Below are 12,923 nucleotides of genomic sequence, written 5' to 3'. Positions count from 1 at the left end.
AGATTATTTTCCAGGTCACAGCCGGGACGGAGGAGACGAGGAGGCACAAATCAGAGAAAGCCTTTAAACTCACACTGACTGTTCATCAATAAAAGACAAAATGACACGTCATCACCTCTGTGATTTTAAATACAATCTTTATTTTCATGGTATCACTCAACAATCCAAAATACACAGTTCCTAAAAAAAAAGACAGTTGTTGCTTAAATACAAGATATATTTTACATTATTGTGTTCAGGGTCGCATGGATTTTCTGTATGCTTGTCTCTATATTACGCACCACTCTGCGGCATATCTATACTTCCTTATTCACAAAGGCACGGAGGCAAAGGCACTGTAGCACAGCTCAGACACTCTGTCCAGGTCTGTTTGGACTTTCTTGGCATCAGTTGAAATAGAAAATGAAATGTACTTATTGTTAGGTTTTCAAATGTCACTGCACTTATGATTCATGGCATGGTTTTAGTCCACTAATGGTCAACAACTATGGACACTTCTTTTATAATATATCAAAAGGGAATGCACACCGAAGGACATTATGTACAAAGTGCTATACATATATATATACAGTTTAGGAACAAAGAGGAAGAGAGAACACATCTTCTGTTTCAAGGTCTTTAAAAGAAGATCTTTTCTGTAAAAGTATTATTTTGAAAACAAGCAACAAGATACATCTGACTGGGATTGTGCTGCTGCCTGCTCTCCATGGAGGCTTTCCCAGTTTCCAAAGAGCTACTGTTAGATGGCAGGAAGATCCAGCTCCACTTGAGTCAAATACAAACAGATTTAATATGACAACCACAAGAGTACCATAAATTATCCCACATTATTGTGTATTACACTTCAGTTTGACAACACTGTGTATTATGCACCCGTCTTTTGACAGTCCAGCATCTCTTCAGCCACAAATGGCTTCATAAAGACAAAGGGAGAGGTCCACTCTATTTACACATATAATTAAAATGAATGCTAAAATTCAAAGTCCAAGATCAGAAATTTCCTAATAGCAAGAGGAAAGCTGATCATGATTTTCCCGACGTAAAAAAAACCTGCTACCCATGCAAATGTTAAACATGTAGCAACACAGAGCAAGGTTGTTAGCAACTGTAAAATACAATTTCCAGTTTTTTTATTTTTCTGATAAACTACGCATTTGTCAATGGACATTCTTATGAAAAAAATCAACAACACTCTTCTGGTGTTTTACTTTCTGCAAGGGTGGGCACACAAGAATCTGTTTTTAATTTAGTGACATTTAGTGTATTTAGTCATCAGAGGGTTTACATGATGTGGCATAGACATCCATCTGCCCTCCAAGTGGCTATGACCACATGGACTTCACTGCAAAGGCAAGGGCATCTCCTTGCTATGCATCCCCCAAGCAGGTGTGATAAAACTCCTCGTCCATGGTCCCTACAGCTGTGCATGTCCAAAACAAATACCATCATTTACTGTCTTAGTAATATCAGGTCTTACTAAGACAGAAAATGTTTGTTAAAATATGAATTAATGTATGAATTCTATAACAGCAAAGACAGTGATTTAAGTATATCTAACAGGAATAAATAATATTTTTAAAAACCTCATTTTGGAGCAGTCTGTAAACCTTTTAAATATTTTTACCCAGTTTGACTGTTGAATTCATACATAATGTTTGAAATTAAAGTTAATTTAAATAATGCATAAAAAATATGTCCTTAAATAAGTCCCTGGAAACATTTCAAGGCTGCAAAGCTGTGAGATAACAAGAAGGACATTGTAATGACCTAAAAGTCAAACTTTTGCTTGAAATATTAAAGATCTGCATCATGCAAGTGATTGCTCTGAGTTTCATGAAAAGGTTGCAATTACTCTTATATCTGTAAGCTAATAATTATAAATCTAGTTAATACTGACTGGCTAAACTAACTATAACCTACTGACAAGTAGATTTGTTTGTTTAACCCAGGGGTCTCAAACTTGCGGCCCAGGGTACCACTTGCGTCCCACGTCACCCCTACTTGCGGCCCGTGTATTGACATGAAGAAATACAATGCAACTTGGCCCTTGAAGTTTGGTTTGTTTGTTTTTTTTGTACAACTTGAATACTAAAGTGGCCCTCCGATGAGATGACAGTGCCAGCAGGGGCCCACACCTCATTTAAGTTTGAGACCCCTGGTTTAACCTGTATGAAATTCCAAGTGTGAAAACATTATTTCTAATCTTAATGCAAATCAAAGCTAACTGCTGTTAGATGAAGTTTCATATCTGCTTGACAGCTTTTATCAAAGTTTTTGATTAAAAATATAGTACTCAAAATCTTAGACCTGACATGATGCTTAACTTTAACATTTAAGCAATGGTTTAACACTTTTTGAAAAATTAATTTAACCCCCACTAACATCTGGAAACTATCTGGGCTACCATACGTAGCATACATAAAGAGGAGAAAATACTGGCAAATTAAATATTTTTGCTCAAATTCAACAACTGTTAAAAAACAAGAACAAAAAAGCAACTATTTGTTAATTTACATGAGTACTTTTTTGTTTGTTTGTTGGACAGAGCCAGGCTAACCGTTTCCCTCCTGGTTCCACGCTAGGCTAAGCTAACCAGCTGCTTGCCGTAGCTTCATATTTATTGTACTGGTATGAAAACGCTGGTTTTATGGTTTATTCTAACCAGACTCTTGGTAGGTAAACCACTAAGGGTCTTTTACAAAACCTCAATTTATTCTGTAAAAGTTATGATACAAAAAGACATTTTAAATACGCTAATAGTGGTAACATCCCCAGGGTTTGGACTTTTTGTGGCAGTATGTTCTTTGGCAGAGAGACACGATAAGGAAACCTGCCGTCATGAGAAACGCTGTCAGTAACAAAATGACAAAACTATAAAAGACCCGTAAACCTTTCCCCTGTCAATCACTAATAAACTTTTTGGTGTTGTTGTTATGCATCCCATTCTGTCCTGCACAGCTCCGTGGGAAGAAGTCTGCACGGAGCAAGCGGTAGAAATAAATTAGGATCATAATATTCATCACCATCATAGAAACAAGAAAGTATCCACCGTGGTCCAGCCAGGAGTAGTTGTGGATAATAAACCAAGTGAGGTAGAACTGGGTGGTGAGGCGAAACATAACGTAGGTGAACAGGTTGGTGAGCTTGTTGACGTAGTACAAGGTGGAAGACTGAGCACTCGCCAGCTTCAGCATCAGCCTCAGATGCAGGGTGACGCTGTTGACCTCCACAAAGAGGGCGATTACAGCGCCGGCTACATAGAGCTGAGTGTACAGGGCATACAGGAAACACCAAATCACCTGAGGACGAGACAGACATAGAGGGTGGTGCAGGTGTTTGTACTAATAGCTAATCTCTTGTGGATTGTGATCTCATTGTTTGCTTTTCTTTGCAGCTCAATTGCTTTTATTGTTTGCTTTGGGACTTTGTCAGTGCATGTCCAGATTCAATCTAAGAATATGTACTATACTCAGTGGAAAACCATGATTTTTCCAACATTAAAAGTAATCGCCGGGTAATATTAAAGGATTTAAAGCAGTAGATAATTTAACAGCTATAATAATCCTTTGTTCAGAGTACATTATAAACAAACCTTACACTTTGGTAGGTAAAACTGAGTTAGACCACTTTTGCCTACAGAACTGCCTTAATTCTTGATGGCATAGATTCAACAAAGTGCTGGAAACATTCCTTAGAGGTTTTGGTTGATATTGACCTGACAGCGTCACACAGTTGCAGATTTGTCCGCTGCATATACATGATGAGAATCTCCCATTGCACCACATTCCAAAGCTGCTCAATTGGATTGAGATTTGGTGACTATGGAGGTCGCTTGAGTAAAGTGAACTCATTATTGTCTTCAATAAACAAATTTGAGATTATTTGAGCTTTGTGATATGTCTTGTTATCCCACTGGAAGCAGCCATCAGAGCACAGGAACAGTGTGGTCATAAAAGGACTGATATGGTCAGTAGCAAAATTCTGCTAAGCTGTTGTGTTAAAATTAAGCTTAGCTGGTACCAAGGGGCCCAAACTGTGCCAAGAAACTATCTCTCATGCCATTACACCACCAGCTGGCTGAGCTGTTGCTATTTTTTCATAACCTCATTTTGACCCTATCATCCAAATGTTGCAGCAGAAATCCAGGCAACATTTTTCAAATCTTCTGTTGTCTACTTTCGGTGAACCTGTGCAAATTATAGTCTTATTTTCTTGTTCTTAGCTTCATCCGGTGTGGTCTTCTGCTGATGTAGCCCATCTGCTTCAAGGTTCAATGTGTTGTGATCTCGGATATGCTCTTCTGCATACCTTGGTTGTACCAAGTGTTTCTTTGAGCAACTATTGCCTTCCTATCATATCAAAGCAGTCTGGCCATGCTCTTAATCTCTAACATCAACATGACATTTTCTCCCAGAGAACTGCCACTCATTGGATATTCTCTCTTTTTTGGGTCATTCTCTATAAAACCTTAGAATATCTGGGAAAACCCAGTAATTCAAGAGTATGCAGGTTACCCTGACACTACCTTCTTTTTAATGGCTGGCTGGATTTAACATTATGACTTAAATTTTTGACTAAACCAGAGAACAAAACCTCGATCAAGTTAAGAACTCATAACAGTCACAGGCATATTGTCTTACCAGTGCATGATGGAGTAAAAATTCCCACGATCCTTTTGCATGTCCCGAGAGGATGATATCAGTTGCATCATGCACAAAGTAGCCTGTAAGGAAAAAGAAAAATTCTAAGATTTTGTCTGTGTTTTACTGCTCACTGTAACAAAAGCTTTCCTGAAAATGTTTCCCTGGTGTATTTTGCATATGGGGTGTTTAATTTGCAATAGGGTAATTTTGTTCAAGTCTAGCACCAACCAAAAATGAGAAAAACATGACTGACCCCTGTATTGAAATGATTTTGTACCAGTTCCATAGTTAGAAGAAGAGCACTTAAAGGTGTTTACATGTGAGGTCACAGCAGTTGTTTCTTATACTGATCTCATGGTCACTAGACACCTTTGGGTATATGATAGTATATTTTCAATGGTAGCTGTCATTACATGCGAAGCTTATCAGTTTACTGCAATTCAATACAGTTTCCACCAGCATGTTTCATATACAAAGACTTCTATCATGTCAAAGAATGCAAACCAGTAGGTTAAAACTGCCGACTGAAAAAGAAAGTAAAGATGTCAGGCTTTCATGTGTAAAGTAAGTAAGGATCATCTGCCTCAGCCTGTTCCCTGTAAAACACTCCCTTCTATCTGGCAGGCTTTTCACTGCATCGAGAAAATAAGCCGCAGAACACTCAGTAATAATAATAGTTAGTTACAGCCCTCACTGTAGTGAAACTGTCGCTGACCAACCGCATAAAGTGTGAGAGTCACATTCTCCTTCACTTCAATAAATCTCTGCAGCCGTCCGAAGGCAGCGGGACACATTATGCACGACTGTCTGCTGTGGTTGCCTTCATTAAATTATGTGCTGATCACAGCAGTCTGCTACAGAGCAGCAGCATACACGTCTACACAGCAGACTAGTTGATTAAGTATTTTCCCTGCTATGCAGGAGATGGCAGATCAATGTGTGTTGTGACCTCTCTCACACAGTCCTGTGCAGGTTTTTCACCTTTTTATGTCTTAGCTTTTAAATGCATTTAGACTGTAAAGCAGAGGGCACGCTATCTTCCCAAGAAGCAAAGCCGCATCATCATCATCATAATTCCAGCCCCTTATTTCTGAGGCATAGAGATACCTACCATATTTGGATGAGAAATAACTGAAAATCCACAAAGTGACTCAGTTCTCCATTAACCATAACTGACACACAAGTGATTATGAAACCATGTATCCAATCATAAAAAGATAACACAAGAATGAGCATAATCATTATTCCTGCTATGAAGATCTTTTACAACATGAAGTAAACAACAGTTTAGCAAACTAATATTTTAGTTACTTGACAATTGCATCAGTCTTCTTTTAGCACATAAATATTGAAAGAATACGTCAGTAATCGCTTAATCTGTTAGATAAAGCTCCCATTTAATTCTTACATCATGCACTAAAAGATAAATTTCTCAGATGCTAGTTTTAAGAATATTTGAGGCCACAAAGCCGGGTTTCCCTTCCATCCATTTACGGTCATCCAGACACAGCAACACTAAGTGCTGAATTAGTGTTGAGCTAATCTGACAGCAGAGTTAAACGTTTCTCGCCATCATCATTTTTAGAAGTTGCCAGCTAAACAGTTCAGTTATTAAACTGTGTCGACCTCATTCAGCTGGAGGTTTTCTAGTGACTAAGGGTCCCTTTGTACTATAGTATGACTGGCACTCTGCAGCTACGGAGACGCACAACAAGTCCCTCTGTTAAAGAAAATGACCTCCAGTATCTGGTGTGACTGGCCTCAGGGGCACTTATAGCTGTTTGCAGTAGTTACGGTAAATCTTTACAGATTTGTGTCTTCGTAGTAATGCAGAGACACATTGTTTAAACTACACACAGCAGAGCTCGACCTGATCGACGAGTTCTTGGGGGGACTATCTTTGGTGTCCATGGTGATTGAGGGGAGCCGCCCATTTAACTGGAAAGATTCCCTTCTGGGAAAAAGGTGAGAAGTATCTGTTGGCTGCTTCTCTAATGACAGGCAAAGCGGAATTTTACGTGCCCAAAATAATTGCAGTTTGATCAAGTAATGGAAGAAGAATTTTTCATCAGTCAACATCTCTCCCACATTTCTCTCAAACATTAAACTGGAGCTGCAATCGACATAAAACTAATGTACTACTAAAAATGTATTTTACTGGTTTCAGTTTCTCAGACATGAGGGTTTTTTTTCTTTTGGACCTTTAGACAGTTAGATATAATAACATATATAATATGACGATTTTTATAACTTTTAACAGGAAAAATGATTCATCATCAGATTCCATGACAAAAGTAGCCCTATATAACTATACTTTCCCAGTATACAACTACTGGGATGCATAACTATGAAGAAATATATGTCAATTTTGCAGTACCCTTAGCTTTTTTTTAATCCATTATGTGTTTACTGACCTGTGGAGACGCAGACAAGCAGGTATGATAGAGGGGTGTGGTACGAGTGGATGTCGCTCAGCGTCTCTGGCCAAACCACCACACTGGAGAAGGATACATGTTATGGATAGATGGTTCTGAATTTGCCTCACTCAGACATACATGGGCTCACTCCTGGAGAGAAAAGCCTGACTAAGCAGAGACATTAACAGCAGCTGTTATTGAGGGTTTTTTATTTCATGTTCTACCATTTTAATCTCTAGCTCCTCTCTGTTATTCTTTACCATTCTTTGAAGTTTGCCATAAGGGGAACACCTTTAAAAGCAAAGGTTCCTCTGTTCCCCCTCCTTGAATAAACAAGCCACGAAAGAATAACTGTTAATAAATGGCTGGTAGACCTTATCTGATATGTAAAGCAGTTTGCTAAACCCCTTACTTTGAATTGGAAAACGTGTTTTTTCACCCACTTAAGCAGTCAAGTGACTGCAAATTCAAATGGTCACATGTTTAGCAAACTGAATGGAGCTGACAGCTTCAAAGTTTGACCTTGATCCCATTTCTTAATGTTAAAAGATGAGTCATGAGCTCAGACCCGCCCAACATAACTCTTTTTCAAAATGCTTTCACAAGAACGGTTAAGCCAGCAGGTTTTTCCAGTTGATATATCAGCAGTCTGTTGCTTCATTGGGTCTGCCTGCCGGTTGAGGCTGAAACGATTCCTTTCCTTACAAACCTCTGAGTTGTGCATGAATGATACAAACAGCAATAAGAGCTGTATGTGTCTGTTTCATACTGTACAGTGGCAATTCCCTCCCCACTTGAAAATGCCATTCTCTCCCCCATCCCTCACCCTGTGTGAATATGCCCTTCTCATCCTGGCTGCCACAGGCTGTCACTGTTGCGCACACACCCCTACACATGACACATCATGTGCATTGTCAATAGACAATGGTGTCCCAGTGTGGATGGACAGGCAGATGTGTGCGTTGGAAGGACACTTACCAGGTCAGGGCCCAAATCCCAGTCAGCACTGAGTGCACCATAGAGACGGAGAGGTTCTTCCACTTCCAGGAGCGGAAGGCATCCTGCTTTACCACCTTGGGCACGGGCAGCCTTTGGAGCAGCTGGTGGGCCAACCTGAAAATCAAAGAGCACACCAGTACTGACGGGCCTGGGTGACTCTTGAGCACAGGAAGCAGGGCCTCCATACTCTCCTTCCCACCCCGCTGTCTCTTGGCGCCTGCTCTTAATGAGCTCCCTCCCTTCGTCCCCCTGACGTTTTTTGTTTTGTTTTTTTACGCCCCTGTCAGCGTCTCCTCGGCCCCAGTGATGAGCGAATATATGCGTTAAGAGATGGGAGCGTTGTCCAGGCCAGGGAAAAGAGACGCAGCTGCTGCTGCAGGAGATGATCCTAAGCTTCTTTTTCTTTTTTCCCCCCAAATCTCTGCAGAGCTGATTTCCAACTGATGCTGCAGCCTTTTTTTTTTTCGTTTCACGTTTTCAGCGTGTCGAGCCTGAAGAGGTGGGCTTGGAGGGGATTCCGGTTACAGCTCATTCCAATGCGACGGTGTTTGTCTTCACGCTGCGCCTCGTAACGTTATGTCCCGCCGCTCTCACCCCGCCTGTCTGTGGATCACGAAGGGGGAGTGGTGGAGAGGGAGAGCGGGGTGGGTGGTGCCGTCGCTGCTGCGCCCTTAAAACCAGAGGCTGCGATTAGATTTCACAAGAAGAACGGTAGCACTGATCCACCGCGGTCACAGATCCTGCTAAAATGTGGATTTGTGCTCGTGCTGTCGAAAACAAAAATAAGCATAGGAATGTTTGGCACATAGACACGCAGGAGGCGCCGCTCCTTCGTGCGTAAATAACGCGCTGCGCGTAAAAGCGTTTAATTTGTGAATGAGTGTGTTGGGTACAAAGCTGCAAATAAAGCTGAAAAACCCAATCTGTTGGCTACATATCAATATTACCAATAATTATCTAATCGCAATTCTAGCAAAATCCAAGCACAATATTAAAATAGTCCCTTATATGAGAGCTTATTACATCATTGTCGTTTTTATATTCACAGTGGTTTCATTGAAGAGTGCGCATTTCTCTTTACTGATAACACCATGAACAGTTGTTAGTAATATTATTACCGGCTGTGTTCAGCCGCAGCTGTCAAATTAACGTAAATATGTCCAAACAACGACTTAAAAATAAGCTTTAGCGTTTTCAGAGTGTGTAGCTCCATCTTTAGAAAAAAAAATACAGCCAGGCGCTAGCATGAAAACACACCAGGAGATGGAGACAAAACCTCACATCGCAACCAACAATTATGTGTCACTCAGTTTTTTATAAGACCACCAGGGGGTACCTTACTCTCTAAACTCTACCCTGGAGAAGGGCCGTTGAGACATCCTGAAAAATTCGTCTTTAATAATCTGCATTAATAAAATTATTCCAAAACGGCACATGTCTTTCTGGTAAATAAAAGCCATGTCTGGATGCATCTGAATCCACGAAATTCTTTTTTTACCTTTTGAAAGCAAACTTCAAATGTGAAAGATGAACAATACAATTAATCTGCTTATACCCAGAGGACAAAGCTCCCTGTAACCAGACACCCTGGAGTTAAAGAGAGAGAGAAATGTAATTTAACACCACTGTTTGTGTTTCCTGGTCCCCTCCCTGTAGTTTTCTTTTTTTTTTTTTTTTGTTCTTTTGCAGTGTGAGATGCTGGAATCCTTTTTGCTCTCATAGTTTTTTTAGGCACAGGAACCTGTAATTCCTCACAGCTTCAGGTTTCCAGAAAAAATACTTCAGCCTGCAGATGTAGAAGCCCCTGGTTTCATACAAGAGAAGCTGCTGCTGCTCTTTTGCTATTTAGGTCTTGAGAAGGTCTCCCAATATCATGTGATCTGTTTTAGATGAGAATCTTTCTGTCTGGCTCAGAGTGAACCATATTGATCTTGATTTTCTTTCTCCTGACGGCTGTTGAGAAACAGTTACAGTGGAGACTGTGAGCAGCCAGAAGAAAGAAAATCTAGAGGTCAGCTGAATTCAGCGATTGCATCGTGAATAGCAAACAAAAGCAGGTCTATCTTAATCAGAAAGAGATTTAATTTCACTGCTGGGCCTGAATGTGGCACTGAAGGGTCTAGTAAATAGAATGTTTTTGGTAATGTAAGTGTTTTTAATGTTTCGTTACATTTCTAATAGTTGTACTGACTTTCTCACGTAGTTTGGGGGAAATCTGAGACACTAGTTTACATTTGTTACATTACAAAATTAAGACACTTTACCCTACTGCCTACTGGTGATGGCCAGAGGGGCCGATGGCGCGATATGGCAGCCTCGCCTCTGTCAGTCTGCCCCAGGGCAGCTGTGGCTACAACCGTAGCTTGTCTCCACCAGTGTGTGAATGTGAGAGTGAATGAATAGTGGCATTGTAAAGCGCTTTGGGTGCCTTGAAAAGCGCTATATAAATCCAATCCATTATTATTATTATTATAAAATTTTGAGCAGAAGCGGGTAATCCACACCTTAGCATGATCCAACAAAGCTTTTTGTTATGTCAGGAGTGCTTTTTTTCAGTCCCAGTAAATTTTCAGTTGGGGTCAAGTCACACGACTGTGGAGGGAAAGCCACAGCTTCAGTAGTGTTTGGTCTTCTTTGGTTTTCAGTTAGTTCTTTCAGTGTTTTGATGTGTGTTTGGGGTCAGTGTTCAGCTGTAGTAGTAATTCTTCTACACAAAGATGCAAACCAGAGGGTGGAGCATGTCTCTAAAGAATGGAGTACTGCTTCTTCTTGCTCAGGGTGGAGTCCATTCTGTGTCCAGCTGCAGCAATGTTTTACTATGTGCTTAACTCACTGTGGTATCATTCTCTCTCCCATTTGTTTCCTCACGCAGACCCTTTTGTTACTGCCACAGATCTCATCATCACTCAGTATCTTCCATCACCCACAGCATTTGGTTTTGTTCTAAATGCTGCTTGTCCTCTGAGTCCACACAGCCTTCTTTTTGACTCCACCCTGCATGTACTCTCTTCTTTACCTCTCTTCTGCAATGTCCATTGCTTTGGATGGTTGACCCCAGGTATTTACCTCATCTACCTTTTCTACATATTCTCCTTGCATGTTCACATTTCAACCTGCCTCCTTTCATTCACTCAATCGTAATCTATTTAGCTTCTATTGCCCTTCATTCCTCTACTCTCCAGGGCATGCCTCCACCTCTCCAGGCTCTCTTTCACTTGCTCCCTACTCTCACCACAGATCACAATGCTGTCTGCAAACATTATAGACCACAGAGACTCCTGCGTGACCTCATCTGTCAACCTGTCAATCACCACTGAAAACAAAGAGCTCAGAGCTGATACCTGAGGTAATCCTAGTCCCACCTTGAACATATCTGTCACTCCTACCACACACCTCACCACTGTCTCGGTCCTCACACATGTCTTGCACAATCTTCACATTCTTCACTGCCACTCCTGACTTCCTCTTGCCGTTCCATTAAAAATTATAAAGAAAGATATTAAGATGAGTATTCATAAGCAGTTCCTCCTTTTTATCACATAAGTATTACCTTTCCTTACCTTTACCTTTATTACCTTTCCTAGAAATTTAAGGAAGTTTTTACACAAACGCAAAGAAACATGTCAACATAACCTTCTTCACAGCAGGCGTTCATAGGCAACATTTCAGTCCTGACTAATCTGTTGTCAAAGCTTATGATGCCAAGTGTGAAAAAGGGCTGGATGTTCAAGATATCTCTAAAAACAACTTTACTCCCCCACAATTTCTCATCATGTGTCATGAGAGATCTTTGGAGATTAGTAACAGATAATGCTCTTCAGGTGAGGTTTCATACCTGAGGTTTAGCGACAGTTTCACTGTCCTGCACCGTGCATTCCTGGACACTGACTCTCAAGCATCAGCTGACAGGAGGCAAAATATGCCACTTAGCTGGTCTGAGGAATGCCATATACACTTCAGGGCTGCTTTATGTGTTCTTTGTTGAGATATCATGTTCCTGAAAAAGAGCGAGGTATTGTGTTTTGGACTCACCCTCTACTCACCTATCTCTACATCACCTTTAGTGTCATTTAAAAATCTTGCAGGGAAATTGCAGGGTAAGGTTGAGTTACATGCAGATGACTGTTTGTGGTAATGTACCATTATTTCAGACTGATGATGATAGTGAAGGTATGTACTTTAGCACAGAGCAAGCTTTGTCACAGCACAAAGCATTTATTATTGAGGCAAAGAGGGGAAACAGTGCTGATACAGCTCCCTTCCTGCTTGTCTCAGGCAAGGGAAAGGCGCTTTATAATCACCAGGTGTCTGGATGTAAGAGTGCAATAGCTGTCCAAGCTCAAGAAGCTCTACTAATCTCATCCGTCAGACTAGTTCTCATTTCCATTTCCTTTTCACTTTCATTTCAATTTACTTGTTTCCTGGCACAAGTGCATGGCCGGATATTTCACAGAAAATAAGCTCTGCGTTTTGCGTTTTGACAATACAGTCCACGATTTATGGTATAATTTCCCAAGTGTTACTATGTTTTTTTTAATGTTTAAATTAAGTGTGAGTTTTTACTGGTAGGTGTAGTTAGACAATGGAGTAACAACAGAAAAGAAAAAGAAACAAATTATACTGTAAGTGTTTTTAAGTAATGAGTACCCGTGAGATACGTTGGAGGAAAGGACTTCTTACATTTTAATTAACCGTATTATCATTATGTGGTCTGTATTATTAAGTACCCTAACCCCCTAACCCCACAGATGTAGGTATAGTTTCCAAAGTGAGGAGCTTTGTAGGAGTGTGCCATCTTATTCTGAAGGGACATGAGGGACAATAAGGTTGAGACCTGGAATTTTGTGGAGTCATACCCTGTAGC

The 12,923-nt window shown here is 40.5% G+C and overlaps 1 protein-coding gene across 1 annotated transcript; it reads right to left on the bottom strand.

Annotated features, from left to right (window-relative positions):
* Window positions 1-120: 120 nt before the first annotated feature.
* Window positions 121-8,690, bottom strand: tlcd1 (TLC domain containing 1). Its single transcript, XM_004558206.5, has 4 exons — window positions 8,039-8,690; window positions 7,058-7,140; window positions 4,641-4,723; window positions 121-3,299 (listed from the first exon to the last, which is right to left on the bottom strand). The coding sequence occupies exons 1-4, from the start codon at window positions 8,242-8,244 to the stop codon at window positions 2,901-2,903; spliced, it is 771 nt and encodes a 256-aa protein (XP_004558263.1). The 5' UTR covers window positions 8,245-8,690; the 3' UTR covers window positions 121-2,900.
* Window positions 8,691-12,923: the final 4,233 nt, after the last annotated feature.

Source organism: Maylandia zebra, linkage group LG14 (genome assembly GCF_041146795.1).
Source record: "Maylandia zebra isolate NMK-2024a linkage group LG14, Mzebra_GT3a, whole genome shotgun sequence".
Classification (NCBI taxonomy): Eukaryota; Metazoa; Chordata; class Actinopteri; order Cichliformes; family Cichlidae; genus Maylandia; species Maylandia zebra.
The sequence above is the reverse complement of the archived record's forward strand: the minus strand, read 5'-3'. Positions and strand labels throughout refer to the sequence as shown.